Source organism: Struthio camelus, chromosome Z, assembly GCF_040807025.1.
Source record: "Struthio camelus isolate bStrCam1 chromosome Z, bStrCam1.hap1, whole genome shotgun sequence".
Taxonomy (NCBI): Eukaryota; Metazoa; Chordata; class Aves; order Struthioniformes; family Struthionidae; genus Struthio; species Struthio camelus.
In genome coordinates this window covers 10327815-10354685 of record NC_090982.1, presented here as the reverse complement: position 1 = coordinate 10354685, position 26871 = coordinate 10327815, and the positions used below count along the sequence as shown (strand labels likewise).

At 45.8% G+C, this 26871-nt stretch overlaps 1 protein-coding gene and 1 long non-coding RNA gene across 8 annotated transcripts; one reads left to right on the top strand and one right to left on the bottom strand.

The window, feature by feature from the left end:
* Positions 1 to 1340: 1340 nt before the first annotated feature.
* SMU1 (SMU1 DNA replication regulator and spliceosomal factor) lies at positions 1341 to 16004 on the bottom strand. Its single transcript, XM_068928688.1, has 12 exons — positions 15854 to 16004; positions 15377 to 15587; positions 15114 to 15266; positions 14353 to 14463; positions 13310 to 13438; positions 11962 to 12081; positions 11265 to 11381; positions 10934 to 11061; positions 6194 to 6320; positions 4690 to 4857; positions 4253 to 4405; positions 1341 to 3604 (listed from the first exon to the last, which is right to left on the bottom strand). The coding sequence occupies exons 1-12, from the start codon at positions 15877 to 15879 to the stop codon at positions 3506 to 3508; spliced, it is 1542 nt and encodes a 513-aa protein (XP_068784789.1). The 5' UTR covers positions 15880 to 16004; the 3' UTR covers positions 1341 to 3505.
* Positions 16005 to 17438: 1434 nt separating this feature from the next.
* On the top strand, positions 17439 to 26419 carry LOC104144370 (uncharacterized). Of its 7 annotated transcripts, none has more exons than XR_694108.2 (3): positions 17439 to 17686; positions 17785 to 18366; positions 19015 to 26419. It is a non-coding gene; the product is annotated as an uncharacterized lncRNA (long non-coding RNA). The 7 variants fall into 7 exon arrangements; XR_694111.2 differs by having other exon boundaries at positions 17439 to 17853; positions 18192 to 18366; XR_694110.2 differs by having other exon boundaries at positions 17439 to 17853; positions 18156 to 18366.
* The last annotated feature ends 452 nt before the right edge of the window (positions 26420 to 26871 follow it).

Below are 26871 nucleotides of genomic sequence, written 5' to 3'. Positions count from 1 at the left end.
AAAAAGGGCTCCTCAAATACAAGCAGACACTATGCAGCAAGAAAAGCTACTCATTAGGTGTTAATCACAATAGCCTCTGTTGATCACTTAGGCCATAAACATCTTAGCTATCTTTAGAGGTAGCACTGCTGGAAACAGTCCTGGAAGAACATTTATAACTGATTTTCAGCATCAACTTTCTTATAAATCTCCGCCAAACATTTTCTGTCCCTTCTGGTCACAGACTGAACACAGGTGCTATCAAGCTGCCTACGATCACAGGCAGGCCCCTCAACCAAGCATGTAGTTTAAAATCCTCTGCAATACACAGAATCACCGAGGCTGGAAGGCACCTCTGGAGAACATCTACCCTAAGCCCTGCTCAGAGCAGGGTAAAACTAAAGCAGGTAGACCAGGACTTTGTCCAGTCAGGTTCTGACTGTCTTCAAGGATGGAGACTCCGTATCGAGTCCAAGAGACCTGCTTAGTGTTTGATTACCCCTGCAGCATGTTTAAGTGGAATTTCCTGTAGGTGTTTGTGCCCACTGCCTGTTCTCCTTACAGTTATCAGTAACTTAGCTTACCAAGCAGAGGTCTGCAAGATTTTCTCTGCACTCCGCAGTTGAAATATTTGCATTTCACCACATTCTTACTTGGATTTACCTCTAAGAAATCAAACTACTGCAGTCATTCAGTAGTGTCAGGAGGTTGTACTGCTAGTTGCAAGAAACTAGTGACATTTCTACTACTTCCTATTTCGTGACGATCCCGAACTTCCATAAAGCACTTTTCTCTTACCTCATGACAATTTAGCTGCTTTAAAGGACATTTGCAAAAGATTTCTCTTTCCAGAAGGAGTTTCCGCAGGAAGTGACTGAGTCTTCAGCTGATCTCTCTCTAAATCTTATTAGCAATCAAGGGAGGGTTTCATTTTTCTTTGCAGATGGCAAGATAGTTATGGTCTCTGAACAGGACTATACCCGATATCAACAGGCACATATACTACTTGGCCAAAATACTTCCCCGGGGCGGGGGAAAAAATCAACTTCCGTCCACACTTACAGAACTACGCAGTAACATAAGCTTGCTTGTTTTTTTGCTGAAATGGCAGCAGCTCTTACACGTACACTCTGCAGGTACGTATGGACAGGTGGCTGCTTCCTCACAAGCCAGGCTAAAATTCAACGATCCCCACTGCAGACATAGGAGGATTAAGTCAGTGCATAATGCATGAGCTGACCTACAAGACCTTCATTATATAGCACTCCTCTGGCAAGGAATTCTGCAGATCTGTGTGCAAAATAACTAGGTAGTTCTAAGAGAAATAATCCAACAATAAAGTAAGGCCAATAGGCAAGCAGTGAACAATGATTTCTTTAATGCTAATTAAAGCATTAGATATAGCCTTGTGCAAGTCTTGCAGCATGACACGTGGCATATTTTGCAGAGCTCTTTCTAGGCGATGTTAAAATATTAAGAACATTTTAAAGTATATCATTGTAATCTTGTGCCAAGTACCAGCTATTTTACAAATTATGGCCACATCCAAGGAGATGGATAGTCTTTCCACTGTCCTTCCATAAACATTAGTACATTTCTCTTTTCTACATTTTGAGTACTTGAAGACAAGAAAGATTCTGAAAATCCTAAATAAAAAGGTAAGAGAGGCCAGATTTTTGTCTCTTGCATTTTAAAACTAGAAAATGTATTTCAATCTTTAAACATTCAGGATTTTGACAGACAATTTATTTATATAACTACTTTTCTTTTAAGGAGCAACGTAAGATCTAGTTTATACTGAGGACTGGCAACTCCATGTAATCCGGAATAGAAGTGAGCCCCATGTTAGATAATATTGAAAATATTTTGGCAAATCCTCTCCTGTATGAAAAGTATAAACCGCCAGTAGAGCTTGTGAATTAGTTCTGACAAAACAGTATATTTTCACATAGGAAAAATAATCACTTTTTGCTATCTAAAAAATAACTTTATTGCCATACTTAAGGAAGTAAAAAACAACTTAAGACTTAACATTACTGCTTATGCAGAACTAAACACTACAGCTGCAGTGAACAAGCAATACTATGTGAGAATTTATGCTAAAAACTTTCTGCATTTCCCTACACATGAACATAGATCAAATGAGCACCGGTCAATGCTGAAGGATACCAGTCACAGGCTGATGACTGATACTTGCCTTAAGACCAATTTCATCAGCTGAGAAAAATGTGAGGTTATTTAAATTGAAATTTATTAACTCACAGAGAAAATTATTACTGTTTCAAAGATCACTGCTGCAGGAAGGCATTCTACAAGAGATCAGGACAGAACACAGCACGCCAGATTCAAATCTGCATGTGCTTGTCTAATCATTACAGACAAAACCTTGACTTTAGTTGCATCCTAGAGAAACTATGGTTGGATTTTAACACGGTTCTGGTTCACAATGGTCTCCAGTAGTCACGATTTCAGACAGAACCATCACCTTCTCCACCAAACTGAAGGGCTTAAAAGCTTCTCCTTATCATAGGGCGGAACCTACGTAACACTAAGTGTTACCTTTATCAAGGTCCATGGGTATATGCGATTAAAAAAACTTTTACAAATATTGTTTAAAGCGCCAGCATGCTGTCCCCTTCTGCAGGGAGAAGAAGGATAAGGGTGAACTGAAATTCAAAGCATTAACGCAAGCACAGCATCACAACATTGGGAACTTGGCCTATGTAAAACAGGCTTTTGCGTGTTCTAAAGTGTTGATCCCCTGAGGTCGGCTGCAGTCCTAAAGCTGGTCTGAACACTTTATGCACTCATAGGATGAGGGCCCAGGCAATTCTTTTTTTTTTTTTTTTGCCTGGAAGGAAAATTAAAGACAAAAAAAGACAAAAAATAGTATTACAGTTCACTGCCACATGAGGCAAGTTTTTAGGGGAAAGTGCTGGGAGATGGGAAAAAGGATGAGGAATTAGCTCCATACCGAGAAAGCCATATGACACTACTTGATAGGTATTTTTGGAAGAACTATAGCAAAAATGAAACAGAGCAAAACACAACGGACTAGAAATGCTTCTGCCTCGAAGCTATGGACAGAGTAGGTTCCCTTGCATTCCCTTCATTTCAGGAGTAGAGAAGAGATAGCCTTCTACTGCATCATTCACTCAAATAAAAAAAGCAGTTGACTGCATTCTAAGAAATCAGTGGCCACTTATAAATAGGTATAGTTTCTAGCTCAATCACTTTTATAAACAACATAAGAAGAGCACAGACTTCAGGAGACAGAATAATCATTCCCACAGAAGTTGTTTCAGCTACTCTGGTAAAAGTAAAAGTAAAAGCATTCAAACTGAACTGATGCTGTATCTAGCATCAATCTAGCTAATTTTAGATCAAGAATTTAAAAAGGTGTTTTCTGGAAACCTGAAATGAAAACTGAGCAAGTATCGAGCTCAAGAGATTCAGACCTCGTAGAAGCACAAACATCAATACCCTGCACACAACAGGCACACTTCATAGCTCACTGAAGAGCAAGCTACGGCTTCCAGAGTTTGAGGAGCCCATCTTCACTGTAAGTGGCAATTAGGTTCTGGTGGGGATGATGAGCAATGCCAATGACATCTTTTTCATGGACCTAGAGAACAAGCAGAAGCAAGCATCAGGAGATTCTTCTTTTAGCAGTGATGCAAGCCAAATAATCTTTTCAAATAAGAACAAGATCTCTTCAAAACAAGAACAAAAAGAACAGGAAAACAGGACTAAGGTTTAACATGCTTTAAGCACACAGCAAAAGCAGAGGAACACAATTGCTCGATATTAAGTTCCAGTTCCAATCGCTAGTTATAGGAGCGGCAGCGTTTAGCCACCTATACGCACTGAAATGCGCTACATTTAAGCGTCACCGATTAAGCTTATAGTCATTCAAGCTGGTATCCTTCTTTTGTTTATTTAATCCAAGGCAAATTTAAGACACCTTGCTCATGATTCTCCATCAGCTGGAACCCAGGTCAAGATCTGCTCTAGCTCAACTAAAAGTTTGAACCAGTTCACTCAGTAGCCTTGATGGGCTAAAGGTCTCTCGACTTTTAAAATTAAAAGGGTTATACAAAAAACCTAAACACATTCCACAGCCAAGTGTTCAGGAATGTGTCCGTTACCAAACATGGCTGCTTGAGGTGACAGATTCATGAGTACAGAACTTCTCCTTATGTACCTTGTAATCAATTGCATTTAGATCAAACCCACATTTATAACACGGCAAAAGCTCCAGCTAAGAACTTACTGTCAGAGTTCTCTCCAGCTTGCCAGTCACAGTGCTAAAGCAATAGAGCACAAAATCTTCACCAACACAGTAGATCCATTCACCACGTGGAGAAAGGGCACAGCAGACAAAGTCACCACCTTCCCTCTTACCAGAGCTGAAACTTCTCACAATCTGTAAAGATACCACACAAAAATATTTTGCACCATTAAACCGCTGCATATCATTACCACGTTCAAGGTAAAAATATTCAGCCAGTACAAGGTCTGTTTAAAAATAGGATCTGTCCATTATCTGTAATTACATACTCAGCTAGATCAAACTATTCTAAAAAGCTGAGTACAGAGTAGTCTGTCATGAAAGTAAATTTGAGAAACTGGTTAACCCAAAGCTAAGTTATTAACTCTGTTTCTGGCATTCTTAGAAATGACTGAAAGGACACCGGTAAGGTAACATACTTGTCCCTGCATATTCATAATGACAACTGTATTTGATCTGTTGCAAACGACAAAGTGTTCCGGATTTTTAGGCAGCAGAATGACACTGTTCACAGTAATATCTGTCCCAGCAGTGCTGCCGAGGGATTTGAAGGTGTTTGAGCACTCTGTTGTCTTCACATTCCAAACCTAACATGAAAAATAAACACAAAAACAATTAGGATTAGAAAAATTACAGGAAAATAGACTCGTATTGGAACTGAATTAAGATACAGGATTAAGATTTTTCTCTCCGAATAAGAAACGTGAATTCCAAAAATAGTAGTTAGAAGTAGATTTTAAAAACAGAAGATGAACGCACGTATTTCGAAGCATAGATACCACGAATAACTTCACTATGAGTGAACGGAGCGCAAATTTTTCTACCCCAAATTCAGCCTGGATTGCTTTCATTAAGCCTTGCCCTTAGGGATAAGTCCACACGCGCTTTCTGGTTTTAGGTGGCATCTGTAAATACTTGCGTAGTCTCTGCGCATGCAACCTACCTACCTACCTAAGATGGACAGGAAGAGCTGCTAAAAAAGTAAGGCCTCGCTGATACCGATAGGAAAGATGTCCCAACTTAGAGCTGTTTCAGGCACTAGAGTTACAACAGGCTATTCCAACCGTTCAGACACAGGAAACGGAACTGCTTGTTTCATTTTCAAAATGAAAGTGTAACTAACCACCTGCAGAATAATTTTGCAGATTACATACTAGTACAATCAAAAAAAGAGACACCATCTTCTTATGCTATTGCTATGATCAGTGGCAGCCTACAAAGAGTGCAAGTTTAAATTAATTAATTAATAATTTATACCAGCAATAATTACTAATTAATACTTGCTAATTAATACTAGCAAGAGCCACTGCATTCCCCTATCCCACATCTACAAACTGGATATACTTACTCATCCCCTCACATGCTGGATCAATACTCTGCTTAGCGCATCTCCTTCTATATTCATCCCTGTAGTCAGTTTAGTCAGTAAACTCTTAACTATTCTACACTGAGCAGAGCCATTCTTTGCTCAGATAACAGGGAGAAACCATCCCTGGAACGTCCTTCAGTTTCATTTATGCTGCATTATCTAGATTATACGGCTAAGGACTCCTAAAGCTTCAAGAAATAAATAGGTATCCAACACAGTAAGCAAGAAAAAGCTATTATTTCAGACATAGGAACCCCAACATTCTAGGAAAAGAGGGTGCGCAATTTGATTTCCAGAATAAAGCAGCAACAGGCAGGGGACTACTCCTTTCGTAAATACAGCAGAAACGGGTTGTGCAGCAGTCTGTAAGCAGAGTAGGAAACTTCACCAGTTCTCATTTGAATCAGTTTACAGCTAAGGTCACAAGCAAAAAGATACGTTACACATACAACCCAAGACATAATTTCTCTAAGGACTGCAGTAGTTGTAAAAGACATTCTAGAACACGCAAACACTTCACACATTTTATTTACAAAGAGTAGATGCTATATTACCTTCACTGTGCCATCAGAGGATGCGCTGATAATATAGTGGCCATCCTGGGTAAAAGTAGCTTCATTGACAAAGGAGGAATGACCACGGAATTCCTTTAAAGTTTTGCCAGATTTTAAACCATGGATCCTGTAACACAGTTGAGGTCACAACTGAGCAAGGAACCGAGGTAGTCTGAACCACCCTGAGGCTTAACTGCACTTTAAATCTGAGCTATCCTTGATGAACAAAGACAACAATAAAATGTGCTAACATTCTGTAAAATATAGTTCTTCATTACAAGCGCCTTTCAAAGAAAACATGCATTCCTGTGAAAAGCTTAGAGAAACACCATCAACTTTCAGTTTAAAGGACATGTAATATATTTTGTATGTATTAGAAGGCAAGACTACACAAAGAGAAACTATAAACATGACAAAATGAAACAAAACAAAAAAGAAATCACAGGAAGATTTATTCGGAAAGGGACTTCTGGAGCTCTCTAGTCCAATATACTCCAGCAGTGAACCTTTAAGTGAGGTTAGCATGCTCAGGGCCTCGTCCAGTTGAGTTTTGAACATCCACAGACAGAGATATTCTCTGGGCACCTGTCTCAGGACTGTGTGACCCTCACCGTGAAAAATTCTTTCCTTGCACCAAACCAGAATTTCTCTCTTTTACAACTTACTTCATCCCCATTGCCTCCTCTCCTTTTGCTGTGTGCCTCTGAGAAGTCTTTTAAAAGACAATGATACTACTAATCTATTTCAGCCTTAAATTGTAGTAATTATTTGACACAAAATACAATTTCCAAAGGGAGGCCTGAAGCCTTAAAAACAACATACCAGAATTCATTCTTTTTGTAGCTTGCCAGCCTTCATTCAACACCCAGTCTTACACAACCGCAACTGAAATGCTTTACCTATAATTCATATATACTAGGATTTAAACAGATTAACATCTCCCATTAAATGTTCTGTAACATGTTCACTGTGCAGTTGCTTCCAGATCCTTACAGTATCTTCATTTTCATCTAAAGCAGTAAAATAACTACCACCGAGTTTTAAAGTACAGGCAAGAGGCTATTGAATAAAGTTCACGATCCCATTCAATTAAACATGAAACATACACAATCACCACGTACTGCATGAATCCGCTTTGCAATACAAGTCTCATATCCTGCAAGCATAGGTCCGAAGCAATGACAAGTAATTCTGAAGCCTTGAGAAGCTGGACAGAGGGTCTGACAGGGACCTCATGATGTTCACAACAGGTAAGTGCGAATCCCACATCTAACAGGACAACCTCAGGCATCTAAATCAACTGGGGACTGACTGGCTGCAGCAGAGCTCTGCAGAAAAGGGCCAGGGTATCCTTGGGGGCAACAAGCTGAAATCAGCTGTGTGTCTTAGCAGCAAGGAAAGCGAGCCACATACCAGGACGCATCACAAGAAGCACAGTCTGCCTATCAAGCTTCCTCTCTGCTTGGCAGAGGTACGGCCATATCTGGAGTACTCTGCCCAGTTTTGGCCCCACAGTACAGGAGATACATGAACAAGCCAAAGCATCCAGTAACTGAGACAGACAGAAGACTACCACGAGCCCACAAGATTCGTGAGGAGAGGCTGAGGAGGACAGACATGTTCACCTTAGAAAGGAAAGCTGAAGACGACTGAATTCTTTGCTTCCTATGGACAAAAATTAAAAATTTAACCTGTAGAAGTATTATAAATCAGAAGAGCCCCAAAGAAGAAAAAGAACTGGAAACTAGATACAAATAATCTAAGTGGCTTTCAATCGCACCAAAAAGCAGTTGGTAGCAACAACAGAGGAGCTTTGCTGCGATCCGGATCTACCCAGCGGTAGCCAAATTCTACTCGGAAACAAGAACAGCAGAGAAGATGCCAAACAGGTTCGGGGCCGGAACCACCCCACCACACAAACGTTGAGAAAGACTTTCTGGATGCCAAGAACTCTAAGAAACTGGGCTCAGATGAGGTTGATGGCCATCTGGTAACTTACACAGCCACTAAAATGCTCTCACGCTGTGGCAAATCCTAGTGTTAAAAATCACAATCAACTTTAATTCTTGCTTTTATCCTCCCTGCAAGGATCCCTGAAAAAGATGTGAAACTTGCTAAAATTAAGACCTTACTAGCCGTCCGGAAAGTTCTAACCATTTAACACCGCCGCCTAACGGGGTCTTAAAGAGTAGATGGAGCCAGTTTCTTCTCAGACACGAAAACACAAGAGGCAAAGGGCGCAAGTTACAAAAAAGGGGAAAATTCGTGCCTTACCTCCAAGTGAGAATTTTCCCACAGCGAGGGTGGTGCAGTTCTAGGACAGATGTGTAGAGAAGTGGTGGGGTCTCCACCTGCAGGGATTTTTAAAACTCAACCGGACAAGGCCCTGATCAAGCGGAGAGCTTTGCTGTGTTCTGAGGAACATATTGGACTAGACAGCTCCAGAGGTCCCTTCTAAACCACACAGTTTCATAAATACATGTCTAGTTTGCCTTATATGAAGGCTGCACACTTTCTGTGATTACAGATGCCTGTCGCACACCAATCCATCACTTAATCATGAAGCACGTTTGTGATACTGTTGCTTAACAGATTAACTGCACACCAGCTAACCTGAACTAACTGTTCAGTCTTAGCCTGTGGAAAGTGTCAGGTAATGCCAAGTTCACTCAGTTTAGCCTAACTGCATTAAGCAAGTTGTACAGTTCCCAAGACCTCAGCTTATGAGCCTTCCATATCAGAAACAGTTTGGCTGCCCAACAGGACCGCCACAGCTCCTGGGAAACTGAACTACACAGACTAGGTTTAAGACAGACATCTCATATCCCAGCATAGTACTGGTGCTACCTAGTAGGGGAAGGCCTGCATGAGAAAAGAAGCATCGCTTTCTGGATCGAGGTTTCAGAGCTCTTACGTCCAAAGGCAGAGCTGCGGAGACAGCCTGTAGAAAAGCGGATTATATGTTGGAAGTGGAGAGAAGAAAATGATCCTTTCTCTATGGCTCTTTTTGATCACTGAAAGAAGTTATATCCTGACATTGCAGTTGTATAAGAATCTGGCCACCTCTCTTTTGTGTACCAGCAATTCCAAAACAGTGGTATATGTCAGAGTACCACAGAATAATTTAGACTAGAAGGACTTCAGAAGATCTCTAGTCTAATGTTCTCCTCAAAGCAAGGAGAGCTTCCAAGTCTGATCACGTCATTCATAGTCTTGTCAATTCAGTTTTGAATGCCTTCAAGGACTGAGATCTCCCTACCCTGACTCAGCTCTATGTGCCCAGTCCAAGCACCGCACCCTTCTCAAGGGGAAAAAGTTTTTCTTTGTATACAACCAGAATTTCCCCTTTCTGCAGCTTGCATCCCTCGGAAGAACTGTGCACCTCTGACAAGAGTCTGTCTTATCCATAACTATTTGCTAGACGAGAGCAGTTAGATCCCTTTCCAGCTTTCTCTTTTCCAGGCTGACCAAAAGCCTAGCTCTCAGCCTCTCCTTGTATCTCATGTGCTCCAGTTCCCAACCATCTTCATGGACCTTCTACTGGAGTCACTCTGACTTGTCCATACTTTCCTTGTACGAGGCAGACAAGGGGCCCAAACTGGACACACTATTCTAGATACGGCCTCATTGATATGCAAACTATTTTGCAGAGATACTTAGATGAAAACCAACACCTAAAGCCAGGAAAGGGCTGTGCTGCCCGTTTCAGATACAGATTGCAACCGTTGCCCTTGAAGCTTCCAGAGTCCATCTACCTGGCCATCATCCAGGGTTGGATTTCTGTTATTTCCCGTCAGACTGCTGGGGAGAACAGATGCTGATAGAAAACATTTTCTTTGGGCTCTTCCTCCTTTCATTCCCACTCTCAAGGGAAGTTCTGTGGATCAAGACACGTAGGGGAATGCACGTGGGGGCATGGACCATAGATTTAAGGACAATGGGGCCTCAGGATGTGAGCTGGGACAAGAACCCTTTTACCATTATTGCAAGCATTGCATGAGCTAGATAGCCAGTAGCAACATAATATGAAGTGATTTGTCCCTGACTGCACAGAGGAGCTTCTTCTTTCCTCCCGCTGCTGTGCGGCTGTCAGGGATACACACAGCCCATCATTCACAGCTCACTGGAGAGCCAGGAGTACCATCAACAAAAATTCCCAAGCACATGACTTTTGCCAACTTTGCTCTATTCTGTGACTATCAAGAGGAAGCAGAAAAGTTGGACCAACATACTTAATACTCCTCTCAGAGCAGGAGCACTGCTGCACAGGTAAGACGAACTGGATGAAATCAGTTACCGTCACGCATTAAAAACCAGTGAGTGCTTCTGATTAGGCTGTCCAGTCTGTCTCAAACAATGCTATTACACTGTTACCCCTAGACTGTTTTTTTCCCCCCCTCTCTAAGCCTATTAGGAAAATTACTGTTTTTAGAGGCACAACTGCTTCTTAAGCTAGGAGGCTCCTAGAAAGAAAAAAAACTCATGGTCAATGAGATACCACAGGTGAAGTAAGTGGGCCCCAAACCCGGAACATAGCAAGTTAAGCAAAGTGAACGGTCAAGTGCTCCAACTGTTCCTCTCCCACCCTCAAGATACACTCCTGTTTGTATTAAAACAAAACACAGAAGGATCACATTCCACATCAAAACAAACCATATTCAAAAGTTTAACTCGTTAATGTGAAATCTCTATTCTCATTTCTCTTGCATTACAGCTCACACCTTCTCAATTTATTCTTACCTGATGGTCTGATCAAAAGAAGCACTCAGAATCTGGCTGCTGTCTTTAGAGAAACTGAGGCAGGTAACACCTTTACTGTGCGCTCGTTCAAACCTCCTCAGACACTGACCGCTCTGGATTTTCCACACCTAGAGACGAAACAGCATATGAAACAGAGGTAGTTCCTATGTTATGAGATCACAGAAGCTTAAACATGCAACCTGATGCGCATCTTAGTTTCCAGGCCACACTAAACAATTTATTTCCGCATGTAACCACAACGTTATTGTAATTGCATGAAAATCTTTCCAATCACGACCTCCACCTACACACTCCACAAAAAGATTTGTACCTTGATCTTTCCATCTTGTGCTCCAGTTGCCAGCATTTCTGTATCTCTGCTGAAGCACATGCACAACACCGCATCATCCATCATCATAAAATTATCTTGTGCCTGGTACTTCAGATCCTAAATGAAAAGACAAGACCCACCAGTCACAATCACGAATTAAATGAAGTGTATTTTAAGCCAAGGTGCAACAGCACTAGCACTTTTAACTTCAGCATATACATTTTACAATCTACCATTAAGCAGACTATGCGGTTCTGTCATTCCGGTCAGACTGCTGCCATAGATTGATGAAGCTGGCAAGGACATTGGAGCGCTGTCAATTTTTGCTTATTAGCTTAACCTCAAACGTTGGCCTAGGCAGGCTGCCTACTACCGTACACACGCATAACATTATGTGGTATTTCTGTGATGGATTTCAAGTGCTCATGATCAAACGTATCCCTCATAGCCTTAGAGAAACGGGAAAAATGTTGCTGTCCTTGTTTCAAAAGCAAGGATTAGAGACCCAGAGAGGAAAAACACATCATCACACAGGGGAATCCATCAATTCCAGGCCGGTACTTGAATCACCAGCACAAACACCCTCTTCATATTCATTGTCCCTGAGAAATGAAAAAAACATGAGGCCTAATCTCAAAAGAATAAAACCATGTACTCCAGCCAATGGGCTATCCATTTGAAATAAGAAGTAGCTTACCTTCCTGATCTTTCCAGTAGTGAAGTTCCATACTTCAATGAAACCATCCACGGAGCCAGTGACTAGATACTGGCCATCCGGGGAAAACCGAGCACACTCCACATGTGACTTCTGCCCAAACTGTTTTATAAAAGAATATAAATCAAGTTTAATAAGACTATGCTTTTAACTCTAAGGCAAGTTGTTTATTTGAGTCAGAAAAATACAGTATTTTTTGGAGGTATACAATCACGTATTTACTATTAAGGTGTAGAAAACATGTCAATGGCTGCACCTTAGCACTTAAAGTCACCCCTCATTTTGACTGAGTAACATCTGTGAAACTTTCTCGTCACCGCTCCATGCTTACAGAAGTGATCACGTTCATTGTCTTCTTTTGTTTTCGCAATGAACTGTGAACGTTAACCAACACCTTGCCAGCACCCAATGTATATTCTTAGCGGGTTTGAGCCACTTCCAAAGTAGTATGAATTGCTTCATTTGTCGTGTTTCTTCAGTGACATTTTTAGAGACAAACATGTTTGCTATTCCTTCTTTTTCAATTGAAGAAAAAAGATAAGCAACCGTGACAAGAGAGTATAAAAATGTTTCCATTAATCAATATAAACATCCAAAAATCAGAACCTGTTCTGTTTACCTGTACTAATTAAGTATTTCTCTCAAGCTGCCACTACACGCAACAAAGTGATTTCATAAACACCAAGTCACGACTTCTGAAAAGTAGCATCTTCCATTCATATGAAAATAAGCAGAGCTACTACAGCAAACTGAAGCTTTTGGCTGCAGAGAACTGCTTGACGAAGTTGAAAAAGCTTCACAGGAGGGGAATGGCTACTCCGCCTTCTAAGTGCTACAGGGCCACTATAATATTACAGCACAATTTTGTTTCTCTTTTGAAACTTGTACGATAAAGTTATTGAAAAGGAGATACTACTTATGATGTTATACATAACTTAGTTTGTTATCAAAACCTCAGTGGTTCACAGAAGTTAATATGCAAGCACAAGTTAAAGACGCTAGTATTTTCCTTCACAAATAAAGAAGGGGTCTAAGCAACCATTTCCAAAGACTGAGCAATTCTGAACTGTTAAGTCAATGGCTAATGTGTTAGTCATATTCTTGAATACCATGAGCGCTCCAATGTTGTTAAGAAGCATCATTTCACACTCTCAATAGAAGTCTCCTCATGAGATCGAGGGGGAGTGAGAAATTCTTTACAAAAAAAGACAACAGAAAAGATGCAAAAGGTTTGTTTTTTTTTTTTTTTTTTTTTTACTCCCAACATAAAACACTGAAACAGGAAGGAACAAGAAATGGTAAAACACATAAAAAGTAAATAAAATCTCACCTTAATATGTCTGCTCAACTGTGTGGGGAACTTTTCTTCCTCCACATCTTTCACAGCTGCTTTGCCTCTGAACAAGTCAATTGTCATACCAGGAGGAAGCAGGCCCTGATGCTGTTGCCACTTCAGTGCCTTTTGAGGAGTTGAAAGCCATACAGCTGTGTATCAGTTAATGAAGTTTTGGTGCCATAAGCACAATACAGCAATATTTTCTTGTAACCACAAAGTGTTCCCTGGACAGTTTGAGGTAAATAATCATTTGAGCCAACCACAACTGAGATTTACGTTACGTTATGCTTCCCAAATCATGACTGCAAACAACAGGTTATTCCCAAATGCTCTTTGCAAGTGAGATTGACTTCAGACCCACATTTCTCATTTTATCTTTGGTACTTAATACATAGCACCCAGGCAGTGTGATAGGTCTGATCTTGCTTTAATTTAAATCACCTGATCAGCCGAGTTGTCTATTTGCTCAGAAGTGAATGCGTTAAAATTAGAAAGAACTCATAACCTCTCTTCGAGTACACAGATGAACTTAGTTCAAAAGACAGTCCTGTAAAACCCCTTGGGCAGATTAGTTGCTTTGTGTCACAGACCAGATTAGCTAGTTAAAAAGAGTTTATTCAGCATACCTGTCAGTTTTAGAAGTAAGACATAAACCACAAACCAACAAAATACAAAGTACTGTCTATACACAGTATAAATGAGTATGTTCTGAGAATCAGCAGTTATAAGAACACCAACTATGTTAAATATAACTTTTGAATGTGTTAATATTTATTTTGAGAATAATCATTCTAAGCTGGAGCATTTGTTCCATGGGAAGAAATCTGCCCCCGAAGGGCCGAGTTTTTCTGCAGCTGTTGAATTCTTACTAAAATGATAAAAGATCATTTTTAACTTACAATATATGCAACTCCGCAATATTCAGGCTTTATTTCTACAGAGCTGGAGAATCAACTGGGCAATTTTATGCAGCGAAGTCAGTTTCTGTATCTAGAGAAACTGAATAAGCTACTGAAACATTCTTTTTACAGGATTACCTGGCCCAACAACGCCATAAGACGAGACGGAGGTACCACGCTGACTTCTCCAGCTAAAGCCTGTGCAATAGCAGCTCTCCGTTTTTCTTTGCTACTTCCATCTGGGTATGCCTAGAAAGAAGTTACTTTTTATGAAGTCATTCTTCTAAGTGATTTGCCAGAGAAAGTTCCATTGCTTTGAGCTGAATCCCCTTCAGATTTTCTATGCGGCATGCAAAACAGCCCTTCTCTTTATCTCCAACCCTTTAAACACTTGGGATATGCATGTTTTGACTAAAAACGTCAGCTTTACACTTCAGTCAGAGAGAATATCTTGTTTTTGTTACTACTATCAATACTATTGCTGTTAATATTATTGCTATCGTTATACAACAACAGCTTTATTCCTAACACGCTTTCTTTGGCATATATAAAGGCAGGAAAAGCAAGGCAAAGATGTCAAGTGACTAGGCCAGTGTCATCCTGTAACAGGATATGGAAGTAAATTCCCAACCACCCAGCTTCACCATCCTTCAAAACCACTGTTTTGCCTTGTGACAAACTATTAGACATCATTCTGCAAACGCTTCATAAAACCCATAAAACCATCAAACTACAAAGTTTCCTTGGAATAATCTAATCCTGAAGGCTCAGGTGGATTCCAGGATCTTACACCCGAAATGGAAATGAGATGATGCTGTAAGCATCCTTTAGCAGCTTTGGCCAGTGGCAGGGATGATGCAGAATAGCATCATGAGGTCTCTGGGGAGGGCACAGCATACCTCACGAGGATCAAAGTAAGATCTGGCCAGAAGATTTTCGAGGTGGATGTACCGCTCTGGCTGAGTCTGTTTTAGCATGATCATGGGATCTGTCTGCCTCAAGAGAGACCTGGCAGCACCCAGCTCCCGGAGCTCAATCAACTCCAGCACAACCTGAAACAGAAGATAAACATCTGCATCGGCAAAGGCAGGTTGGGAAGCACCAGAGAAGGCTTCTACCGTGGACAGAGCAGGAAAGGCTGTGCACAGCCTGCCGACCCGACCTGCTCGTAGAGGTCGATGAGGGTCTTGTCGGGCAGCTTGAGGGACTGTATGGCCTGCAGCACTGTATCCCAGTGCCCGCTGTTGATATCAGCCACGAAGCTCTCGATGCTGTCCACGGTGTTGAGGGACACGGTCGTCTCCTCCTGAAGGGTGGCGAGCGCTCGGTGGAGGCTGTTCTCCTTCAGGTACTGCATGATCAGCCGGATCACGCTGCGGGGAAGCGCCGCACCATCACGACACCGCCTCAAAGCGCCCTTCTCCCCCCCACACACCTCGCCAGTGCCCACGCGAGGCAGCGCCGGCCCCCGACCCCCAGCGGCCTCGGGGCTGACAGTGGCCCCGCAGCCCCCGCAGGCGCAGCTCCTCCTCCCCCCCCACCACCGGCCGCCCGCCTGCCCCAACGGCTCCCGCAACGGCCCGGCCGAACCGCCCCGACAGCACCCGCCCGGCCCCTCGGCCGCCCCCGCCAGACGCACTCCGACGACTCGATTTCGATCGACATCTTGAAGCGCCACCGACGCCGCCGCCACTACTAGGCCCAACGCCACCACGGCGACTTCCGGCCTCGCGCCCCGCTCCTTCCGGCCGCCCCGCCCCCCCCCCCCGCGCCCACGTGACGGCGGCCCTGAGGCAGCCCGCGTCACGTGGCAGGGAGCGCGCGCGGTTGGGGGGAGCGCGTCGGGGGCGCCGCCGTGCGCCGGCGGGGGGGGAAGGGGGTCCGCGCGCCCCCAGGGCGGGGAGTGACGTAGGGCGGGGGCGGGGTGAGGGAGGGGCTGGGGGTGGGGGAGGGGTAAGGGGTGTCACTGGGGGGCTGTGGGGGGGTAACTGGTGCTGCTGGGGGGATGTGGGGGGGTAACTGGTGCTGCTGGGGGGATGTGGGGGTAACTGGTGTCACTGGGGGGATGTGGGGGGGTAACTGGTGCTGCTGGGGGGATGTGGGGGGGGTAACTGGTGCTGTTGGGGGGATGTGGGGGTAACTGGTGTCACTGGGGGGATGTGGGGGGGTAACTGGTGTCACTGGGGGGATGTGGGGGGGTAACTGGTGTCGCTGAGGGGATATGTGGGAGTAACTGGTGCTGCTGGGGGAGGTATGGGGGGGTAACGGGTGTCACTGGGGGGATGTGGGGGGGTAAGTGGTGTCGCTGGGGGGATGTGGGGGGGGGAACTGGTGTCGCGGGGGGGTGTGGGGGGGTAACGTGTCACTGGGGGGAGTGTGGGGGGGTAACTGGTGTCACTGGGGGGATGTGGGGGGTAACTGGTGTCGCTGAGGGGATATGTGGGAGTAACTGGTGCTGCTGGGGGAGGTATGGGGGGGTAACGGGTGTCACTGGGGGGATGTGGGGGGGTAAGTGGTGTCGCTGGGGGGATGTGGGGGGGGGAACGTGTCACTGGGGGGAGTGTGGGGGGGTAACTGGTGTCACTGGGGGGATGTGGGGGGTAACTGGTGTCGCTGAGGGGTGTGGGGGGTAACGGGTGCTGCTGGGAGGGTGTGGGGGGGTAACGTGTCACTGCGGGGAGTGTGGGGGGGTAACTGGTGTCACTGGGGGGATGTGGGGGGGGAACTGGTGTCACTGGGGGGATGTGGGGGGGGAACTGGTGTCGCCGGGGGGGGTTTGTGGGGGGGTAACGGGTGCTGCCGGGAGGGTGTGAGGGGGTAACTGGTGTCACTGGGGGGATGCGGGGGGGTAAGTGGTGTCGCTGGGGGAGTGTGGGGGGGTAACAGGTGCTGCTGGGAGGGTGTGGGGGGTAACGGGTGCTGCTGGGAGGGTGTGAGGGGGTAACGGGTGCTGCTGGGAGGGTGTGGGGGGGTAACTGGTGTCACTGGGGGGATGCAGGGGGGTAACTGGTGTCGCTGGGGGCGTGTGGGGGGGGTAACGGGTGTCGCTGAGGGGTGTGGGGGGGTAACAGGTGCTGCCGGGAGGGTGTGGGGGGGTAACGGGTGTCACTGGGGGGATGCGGGGGGGTAAGTGGTGTCGCCGGGGGCGTGTGTGGGGGGTAACGGGTGCTGCTGGGAGGGTGTGGGGGGTAATGGGTGCTGCTGGGAGGGTGTGGGGGGGTAACTGATCCTGCTGGAGGGGGTCGGCGGGCGGTCTGTGTTCAGCGCAGCGCCTTGGGCTGGGTCAGACCCACAGGCCTAGGCTAGCGTGGGGCTGGGGGCCTCCTGGCTGCTTCCCGCCTGCCCCGTGGCCCAGGTCGGCCAGAGAGGGAGCTGTGCGCTCTGATAACGGGTGGATTTGCTTCTCCGGGAGCGAGGCCAGATAACTCCATCCGGGAGATAGCGGAGGAGCCTCCAGCCACAGCCGTAGAGGGTAGGAGGCCTAGCAGAGACTCTTCCGCCACAAGCAGCACGTACGGAAAAGCCCTGCAACCTCCTGTTGGTCTAAACATTCTTTAAAAACTACTACAGCCCAGTTCTGTTTGCCAAGCTTGTGGTTCAGAAAAGGCAATGGAGAAATGCAGCACGTGCAGAAAAATGGTACTTATACCACCGTTACCGGTCAGAGGGGAAATGTGGGCTGCATTGTAAGCCCAGTAGCTTAACGCTGTTAAATCTCACTGGGAAAACCAGTGGTGTTTTCAAACTCTTCTGGACTGGGGAGGGGTAGTGGAGGAGGATGACACTTTAGGGACTTAACATGATTTAAAACCACAATAAAGCAAAGTTGGAATTTTTTTTTCGGAAGCTAGAGGTAATGTTTGTGGCTGGAAATACAATTTTGAACTTGGCTATTTTTGGTCATCACAGGAAAATGAAGTTACTCACTGTCCTTGTTGTAGTTTGTCAGGTAAGTTGGAATAAGTACTGGGCATAAGATCTGTTACAGAGTGCAAGGCAGAGCCATCTGAAACACTTGCAGCTCATCGAACCTGAAATACTGATGACCTGAGCAGAGTGTTGGCCTAACCAGAAGGACAGAGCAGCAGCCGTGTGTGCGGTGGGTCACGCTCTGTTCAGTGCCTGCCAGACCGAGACACATAGCTGTGCGAGGTGAGGAGGAGAAGCAGCTGGGCATCCTTTGAGGTGGGACAGTTTGGCTGGACAGTTTTGTTCCGGATTTGAGGAGCAGGGCTCAAGCTGTGAGCATCTTAGACCATGGGTTTTGAAGAGGCCCCTGAAGAGCTTGGGCAGCCCTAGGAATTGCTACAGTGGATGTGGGCACGGTAGGAGAAATGTGCCGCTCCTTTGTCCTGTGCTTTTCGTGTGCAGAAGAGCACATGAGAAAAAAGTACGAAGGGTGGGCCTCGTATTTCCCCGAGGGTGGTCATCGGTTCTGGGAAGTACAGGTTCTGTTCTGTTTTGTTTTGCTTGTATCCAGCAAAATAGCAGTATTTGAAACAGAATGGCCATTTAAACGAGCAAAGCAAATGTAACTTTAAGGCAAGAGCTCTAATATCGGGGCTTACGTAGTTATTCCACCAATTGGCTTTTCACTGTTGCCTTAGAAGTATGCTCTGGTCCTTCAGCATAAGCCTTATTTGATTGTTTTATAGTTTGAATACAGAACACTGGTTTTCTGGCTGGTGTTCTACAGAGCTATGGTGCACCAACCATCCTTTGCTCATCAGGATTTCAAAAGACTCCTTGTGGTGGCACTCACAAATGTCAGAGTGTAGATCTACCTTCTTTTTTCTTTAGGACGGGAGCTGCTGTCATCTGGTCAGTCGTGGCTTGGATGTGGAACAGCTCCTTGGCTGCCTGCTTGGTTGTATATGCAAGTTTCCAGGCTTCAAAATAGCGATCTTTCTGCTTAGCCCTAAGTCGATCCAGTGAGAGCGCTGCCTTTCAAGGATGTGATCATATATCTGTGGTTAGCACTGTACAAAACAGTTTTTCATTAGTGGGGAAATTAGTAGCGTATCTTGACTGCATTAATTATAGAGTGTAAGAATTGCAGAAAAATGCCACCATCCAGAGAAGTGCCACAGCACTAAAAAAATGCACTTGCAGAGCCCTCCAGTGGTGAGGGAGGGACGTCAGAGACAAATGTCCTTTTGGTACACCCAAAGGGTGACTGTGGCAGTCCGTCCATACTGCTTGGACTGCCACTGAGACCAAAAGTGTTGAAGCCCTAAGAGTGGAATAAAGCTGATGATATCCCTCCTAGCCGCACGCAGGTTCAGATGCAGTCCCCAGGAAGGAGGCTCCTCACATAGGATGGCTAGGTCTCCCAAGCATCTTACTGCTCCAATTTCCCCACCCTGGGCACTTGCCAACTGTTAGCTGTAAGTGCTTATTTCAACGTCTGATATCAGTGCTGGACTGCCAGAACAAAAGCATACGAAATCCACTGCGCTCAGCCTCTCTTGGATGGACTTGTTCCTTGCTGTTTTTTTAGGCTTAGCGTATGATTTGCTGGATGGGCCACAGAAAATGGAACAGAGTGTGAGAAATTGCCTACCTTTGCCAATGAAAGCTGTTCTTCACCATCTCTGTCCCCAGAGTGTTTAAGACAGTAATCCAATAGCATGAAGTTGAAGAAATAACTGCGCAAGGCACACAGTGAACACTTTGCATGCTATTGTTTCATTTCAGTGATCCAAGCTTGTTGGTTTTAATTGCTATTACAGAAGTGCAGGGATTACTGTAGAGAAGTATTAGTTGATCATTCCAGGCATATTGGTTTCCAGTGACAGGAGTGTTTATGTCTGCTTAAAGTTGGTTTGAAAACAAGTCTGGTCCAGGCTGCAACGAAGCAAAGCCAGGTGTCTAGCTTAGCCGTGCTAAGCTACCTCAATCGATAAAATCCAAAAGTGACAGCTGTTTTGCGTTGGCAGCGCATAGGAATCTTACTCAAATCTGTAGGTGAATTTAGCTTGAGTGGCTAACACTTGGTGAGAGAGGGAGGGCAGGAAAGTACTCCTGCTGTAGAACAGAAAAAGCCAAACAGACAGGCTACTTACTCCTCAGCTGTCTCAGTTCTCAGACCAGCATTTTTGTGTAACTGGCACAGGAACATGTTAACAGACTGAGCGTTGGTGGTATATGCCCCATGTGGCCTTCTTTAGTAACTCCAGGAGGAGACAGACACCTCAGCTAAATCTTTCTGTGTGGTGAGTCAGAGCTCTTAATAAACTGCTGAAAAGAGGGTCCCAACGCACCAAGTATGCGTGAGCATGCTAGAACCAGACTTTGGCTTTGTGGCTAGACAAAGCGACAGCCAACCCAATCTCGTGCTGGCAGCAGTCCTGCTCTGAGAGAAGTTTGTCTAGAGACCTCCAGAGGTCCTTCCAACCAACACTCATAGCATGCCAGCTCTCACAGAGCATTACATAAGAAAAGGAAAGATTCAGATTTTATTGTTTGGCTTGAAAAATGGATGCAAAGGGAGGTAAACCATCCTGCTGAAATGATGCAGTGATGCATAAAATGGGGTTGAGCCTAGACATTGTCAGTCCCAAACCAATTCCTTAAGTGAGAGCTGAGTATGTGATTTGGAATCAATACTGTTAAGGGAAGAACTTTACTTTTGTTTCGTGGCAGAAAATTGTATAAAACAGTTTGAAGATCCCTCCTGATTCAAAAGTACCCATTTTTCTTCAGCAAATATGAGTTCACTCATGGTTTGTCGGTAAGGTGTGTCACTGGCAAACACTATTTTGGCATTGTTGCTTAGCAGTCTAGTAGACTGTGGGGTTTGGTGGTGTTATCCAGGTGTTGTGCCTCTGTGTGCTCCCTTGCTACACCCTCTCTCCAGCATACCTCCTGCTCTCTGGCTTCCCTGGGAGAGTTACTTGAGCACAGAGCCAGGAGAAGGATGTGCCTTGCACTGACTGTGGTCACCAGTCTGAGGTGACGGGGGAGCAGGGTACAGGAGCCTGCTTTGGTGCAGAGCCACCACCCGCATTTGAGAGGAAGCTGTAAATACGTGAGGATCTCACTTTCCCTGCAGCCGGTTGCCTGGCTTTGTTCATGACTAGCCACTGCAGTGCAAGCTGCAATACTTGATTTCCTATGTTCCTAGTGTAAGTTGTACTCTAGCATTAAGAGGCCTCATAAACTTACAGTGACTGTGATATCCTTTCCCTTCTCTACTAGTTTTGATCTAGTGATCTGCAAAATAGTTTTGGTTTTCTCAGCTTTCTGACCACAAGGCCGGAAATTAGTCCTTCTGTCAAAGCATGTTTACTGTAGTCTCAAAATAAGATGCCCCCCTCTGAGGCTAGCGTCTTGAGAGAGACTGTAGGAAAAAGTCTGTGTCATTTCTGTTTCTCAATTCTTGAGAATATTTTAATGGGTCCTGAGAAAATCCTAAGACCTGTATCTTGTAGGGAGGAGACATGTATCTTGAAATTGCCGTGCAGTTTCAAAACCCTCCTTAAAATCTGTATAAAAGCAAGCCTTGGTCTTTACTGCTGGTAGGGCAAACTACGTGCTGGGCTACATTAGGAGGAGTGGGGCCAGCAAATCAAGGAAAGTTATTATCCCCTCTGCTGGACACCAGAGAGGGCCCCCGCTGGAACAGTGTGTCCAGTTGGGAACCCCCAGTTCAGGCAGGATGTTGAATAATTGGACAGGGGTCAGCAAACAGCTGCAAGATGGGAAGGAGCCTGAGGCACACAAACTGCAAGGAGAGCTGGAGGGAGCTCGGCTTGCCTGATGTGGTAAATGGGAGGCAAAAGGGGTCATTTAACGTCAGCTGAGAACTGCTGGAAGGCTGTTTGCAAATTGGCTAAATATTTCTCTTGGTCGTGCCAGCTGCTATAAGGTGGGACAGCAGCCATAGATGACAGCCTTGGGAGGTTCATGTTGCAGTAGGAACAGATCCTTCCCCAGCAGCCCTGGTTCAAGGCCCCAGGGGAGATGGGGGTTCTCTGTGTCCTGAGGGGGTTTCTAGACACAGCTGTACAAAGCCAGGGCCGCCCTAAGCTGATGTGGGGGACAGCCCTGCTGTGAGTGGGGAGCTGCACTAGAGACCTCCCAAGGGCCTTGCCACCAGCACTACTGGGGTTTTCAGAAGCCTGAATTGTGTTCTGACTTTATTTGAACCTAGATGACTTTGTGGGTTGGATTTGTAATTTAGGCCCATCTCTAAGAGGTAGCTGATGAAATGTAACTTTGGACTAATTAGGCTTAGGGCTCAGGAATCCATTCCAGTTGCCTGGCCTCTGTTTTGACCCGTCTTTTCTTTGAAGTTCATAGAGAAGAGGGGAAAGGAAATGAGAGCAGAGGCCCTGCTTTTCCTGTAGAATGCCTCATTCCTTATAAAATCGTTTGGCAGAAATCTCTTTCAGCTGGACAGGCTGAGTGCTTCAGTACATGCCTGCAGTCATTTTCCTCTCTTGTCTAGTTCCTCTGCCTCCTCAGTCACTCCTCTGCATCAATAAAATCATGAATGTACAGACAGATGTAGCCCTTGAAAAGGTAGCACAAAGATTATCCAAAAGTGTGTTAGGGGGTTGTGAGTTGCAGCAGCCTTATTAGTTCCTGAGCTGGCTGGGGGTGAGAAGATGTCAAGTGCTTGCTTCGCAGCACTGTGCAGTACAAGGTGGCCAGTGCCTGCTCAGCTCTGGCATTTGCAGCCCTTCTTCCAGACAAACTTGCTGGGACGTGCAGGTTACCATCTTTACCAGGCTGTGGAGAAAACAGACCTACCTTCCACCCACCTGTTATGCTGTCTTAGGAGGAGAACAGCTCAGGACTGCTGAAGGAGGCATGTGTCTGCTCTGTCCCAGGCACAAAGGATGTGTCTGACGAGAGGAGTTGAAAGCCCCAAAGCAGCGAAAACCGCTTGTCCTTTCCTTGTGCACCTCTGAGAAGAATCTTACATTTTCTCTGTGCCCCTTTTAACCAGTGGATGCTATGCGGTCTGTCCCCTGTGCCCTCTCTTCTCCAGGCGGAACAAACACAGATCCCTCAGCCTCTCCTCATACACCCTATACTCTAGCCCCTTCACCATCTTAGTAGCCTCTGCTGGACTCTTTCCCGTTTGTCAATATCTTACTTGTACTGAGTTGCCCAAAACAGGACACAGGACGCAGATGTGGCTTCAGCAGTGCTATGTAGTGGGGAATGAGCCCTTGAGCCCTTCCCTCAGTCTGCCAACTACACTCCTCCTACTGCAGCCCAGGATGCTTGTTGTCCATCTTTGCTGCCAGGGCCGTGTTTGATGCGCTGTTCCCCGGCACCCTGGGAGCGTTTCTGCAGAGCTACTCCCCAGCTGGTGGGTCTCCAGCCTGTACTGGTGCATGGAGTCTTTTTGTCCTAGGTGCATGACTTCGCTTTTCCCAGCACTGCATTTCGCTGTGTTCCCTCTGGCCCATTTCTCCAGCCTCTTGAGGTCTCAGATCTGCTACTGTTTGTTGGACTCAGCAGGAGCTGTTACTGCAGGGCAAAGCAACTTTTTTCAAGAGGCAGCTGTGCTTGACTTGTTTTGTGGAAGGGCCCAAAGCAAAAGGAATCACAAAGAAACTCTTTACTTCAGCCCCCTCCGTTTTATGTTTTGGGGCAGTCTTGTGGTTCAGGGTGGCCTGATACATGCTCTGCTGTCCTGTGGCATTGGCTGTGCCGCAGTAACCCTAGGAGCAGCCTGAGGTTGGTACATACTGACTACATTAGGCTGTTCATTTCATGGCAGCTACTTAAGTCAGGCTCTGCACCCTTTTTGTAGTGATGATACTGAGTTAGTAGATTTATTTCCTGTGCCTAGAAAGAAACTGAGAGCAGGCATATGGTGAGATGGGGCAGAAGAGGGAAGGAAGGAGCAAAAAGGCAGCCGGTGATCTTGGTCCTGAGGAGCCAGGTTTCTAGTGGAGAAAAGACCTTCCCTCATGCATCCCTGCAGAGCATTCCATACTGACTGCCTTTGGGGGGGCCTCATACTGTGTCTTTCTAACAGGCACGTGATGAAATTGTGTGCAGAGGGTAGCAGGAGCTGGACAAGATGTCCTGAGATCTGCTTAGCATTTCCTCATCAGTTGGGCATGCACCCAGTCAGAGCAGTGGGAATTGCTAGTTCCCCGGAAAGCTGCTCTGCTGCAAGAGCCAGCTCACACGAAGTGTGGTTAGAGCTGCAGCCACTCTTACTTCTCCTTTTGAGAGGTGAAAGGACAACACAAGTGTGGTCAGAGATTGCGTGCACCTACGTTTGGTCAGGAGCCACCTGCAATCCTTGAACTGGGGGTTTCACATCCTCTTTCAGACCAAACTTACTCCATTGCTATGAGGACTGATTCTTGCCATGGCAGGGCGTGAGCTCTGGTTCTGGTGCTTGTCTTGTGCTGAGTAGTCTTTGGCTTGCCTGGTGTTTCTCACATGTGCCCACACCTGAGGAGGGACTAATTTCTCTGCCCCTCATCTACGGGAGTGCTTTACCCTGACTTTTTCTGTGAGGTCTGAAAAAAAGAAATAATGATTTAGGGGAATAAAGAACTTCCCCTTCTCTTGCCACTCACCTCTGAGCAGAACTCTTTTGAAGGACTGCAGGATGGGCAGTGACATGGCATGTCAGCACACGCTGATGTTTGCGGTATGCACACCTTTACTCCCAAGGACCCAGACTAGCCCTGAAGTCTCCACCAGAGGCAGTCGCTTTTAGTGAGGAATTTACACAAGACCTACTGATGGGCAGGGAGGCTCCAGGATCCTGAAAGAGTCTATGAGAGCGTAAAGAGCCCATTCTCAGACTTGCACCTCGCTGGCTGCCCACAGCGTTCATCTTGGCCCTCTGGCTCTTGGCCTGGGCGTTTCAGATGGACAACTGATTTGCCAAGGCCGTGAGGAGTGACAGATGTAGCACTGGTTAGGGAAGGAAGCTGATGGAAGGAGGCCAGGGAAGGTTATGTTAGCGCCTGATTCGGAGGGAAGTGTTCTGCCATTTGCAGCAAGGAACAGCAGCACAGCTAGCAGATGGCCAGGCAGCTAGCACAGCAAGCCGGAGGACAGCTTTCAGGTGTTAGCCCTGTAATGTTTCTGCATGAAATTTGCAGAGTACCTGGCGAAACTATGCACAATTGCTTACTAATGCAGGGATACTGAGGATACTGATGTGTATTATATCAATAAGGTTCCAGACATACCTGCTCAGCTGTCGCAGAGGTGCCTGCTGTGCTCTTTAACTGCCTAGTTTCTGAAGTCCTAAACATTTGAGACCTGAGGACAGCCAGACATTTATTTGGGCATGTATGGAGCAGAGGAGGCCATCTGAAACAGAACGTGACATGATGTTCTTAGGCTGTGTCATCTTATTGTGCAGGTGCTTGGAGGGGGAGACCACATTGCAGCTTTATTTCTGAAGCTGGTCCTTGCAATCAGTTAGCATGACTTTAATATGTGACTTATGTCAGAATTGCCTCCAGGTTAGAAGTGGAATTAGAAATTGGGGTAAAGGGCTTTTGTTCACGGGCGAGAACTCTTTGAAGACATTTGCCTTTCACTTCTAAAGAAGTCTTGCAGGCAGGAGAAAAATTTTGAGAAGAGTAATTTCTATATAACTGGAGACTAATCATGAATAATGACGCTCTCTGGTGACGTTAAGTAGAATTGATTATATTTAACTTGCAGGCTGTGTTGTATTTCCAGGTTGTAATCTTGGGCTTGGGCTCTTGGACACTTTTGCAAATGAGGCAAGGTTTGATAACGTGAAAGGTAGCCAAAGAACAGTGAGTAAGTGACAGAAAATGATGTTAGCAACTTGACAGGTGGCAGTCTTTTTTCAGAATTAGCACCAGACCTGGTCTCTGCCCAGGGATCTTTATCACCAGAACAGCTTTAGTCTGTTTTCTGCTATCCCAGGGAACAGTTTCCCGGATGTGATCTTGCTGTTCTGTCATGAGTGTGAAATGCCCTTGTGTGTAACTGAGGCTTGGCTCTGTAACAAAACAAACTGCACTATTTGATAGTGCAGTGAAGGTAAACTGTGCTTGGGTTATAGACACACGGAGCTGGGTTTTGGTATTATATCCTGGAAACTCTGCTTTCCTGTACGGCATGTCAAGAAAGTAACCAGCTAGCTGGGCTTTCAGGCACTAGCAGCATGAGCACGAGTCATCTCCTCAGGCAATTTCTCCTTGATATATGAAATAAAAGCTATTTCCATGCCTTAGGAGATGTCTGACCTGCTTGCCGTTCGTCTGGCTTGTTTCCCTCTCGAGATGTCTCTCAGAGGGTGCAGTGGGGAGGACTTGCTGCTGTCTCTTTGAATGAGCAGCATCCCGCTGGAGAAGGGAGAGAGAGGAATGAGGGCCACAGACACTTTCTCCCACGTTGAGTTTGTGTGGCCGTGAGCAGCTTTTCTCACCCACCTCTGTAGGAGCGTCTGCAGGAGGAGCTTACAAGGCTTTTCCCTACATCCGTTCGCCTAGCCTGCAGGGAAGGCTGAGCTAACCGGAGGGACTGAGACCAGGGCAAAGACACCACCTTCACACTCATCTCATGGCACTCGTGCACTAGAGCCTGTACTGACCAGTATGCAAGCCTGCTGCCAAGGGTATGGAGAGGCAACGTGGGGCTGGTTGTCCTCTTGGTACTCTGTATGTAGGCTGGCTGTAACCAACT

Coding starts and splice junctions, on each gene's coding strand:
- SMU1 (XM_068928688.1), bottom strand. CDS start 15,879: ATGTCGATCGAAATCGAGTCGTCGGA. Junction 15,267..15,376: donor TCATCGACCTCTACGAGCAG/GTCGGGTCGGCA, acceptor CTTCTGTTTCAG/GTTGTGCTGGAGTTGATTGA. Junction 6,321..10,933: donor TCTTTTGATCAGACCATCAG/GTAAGAATAAAT, acceptor ACTGTGTTACAG/GATCCATGGTTTAAAATCTG.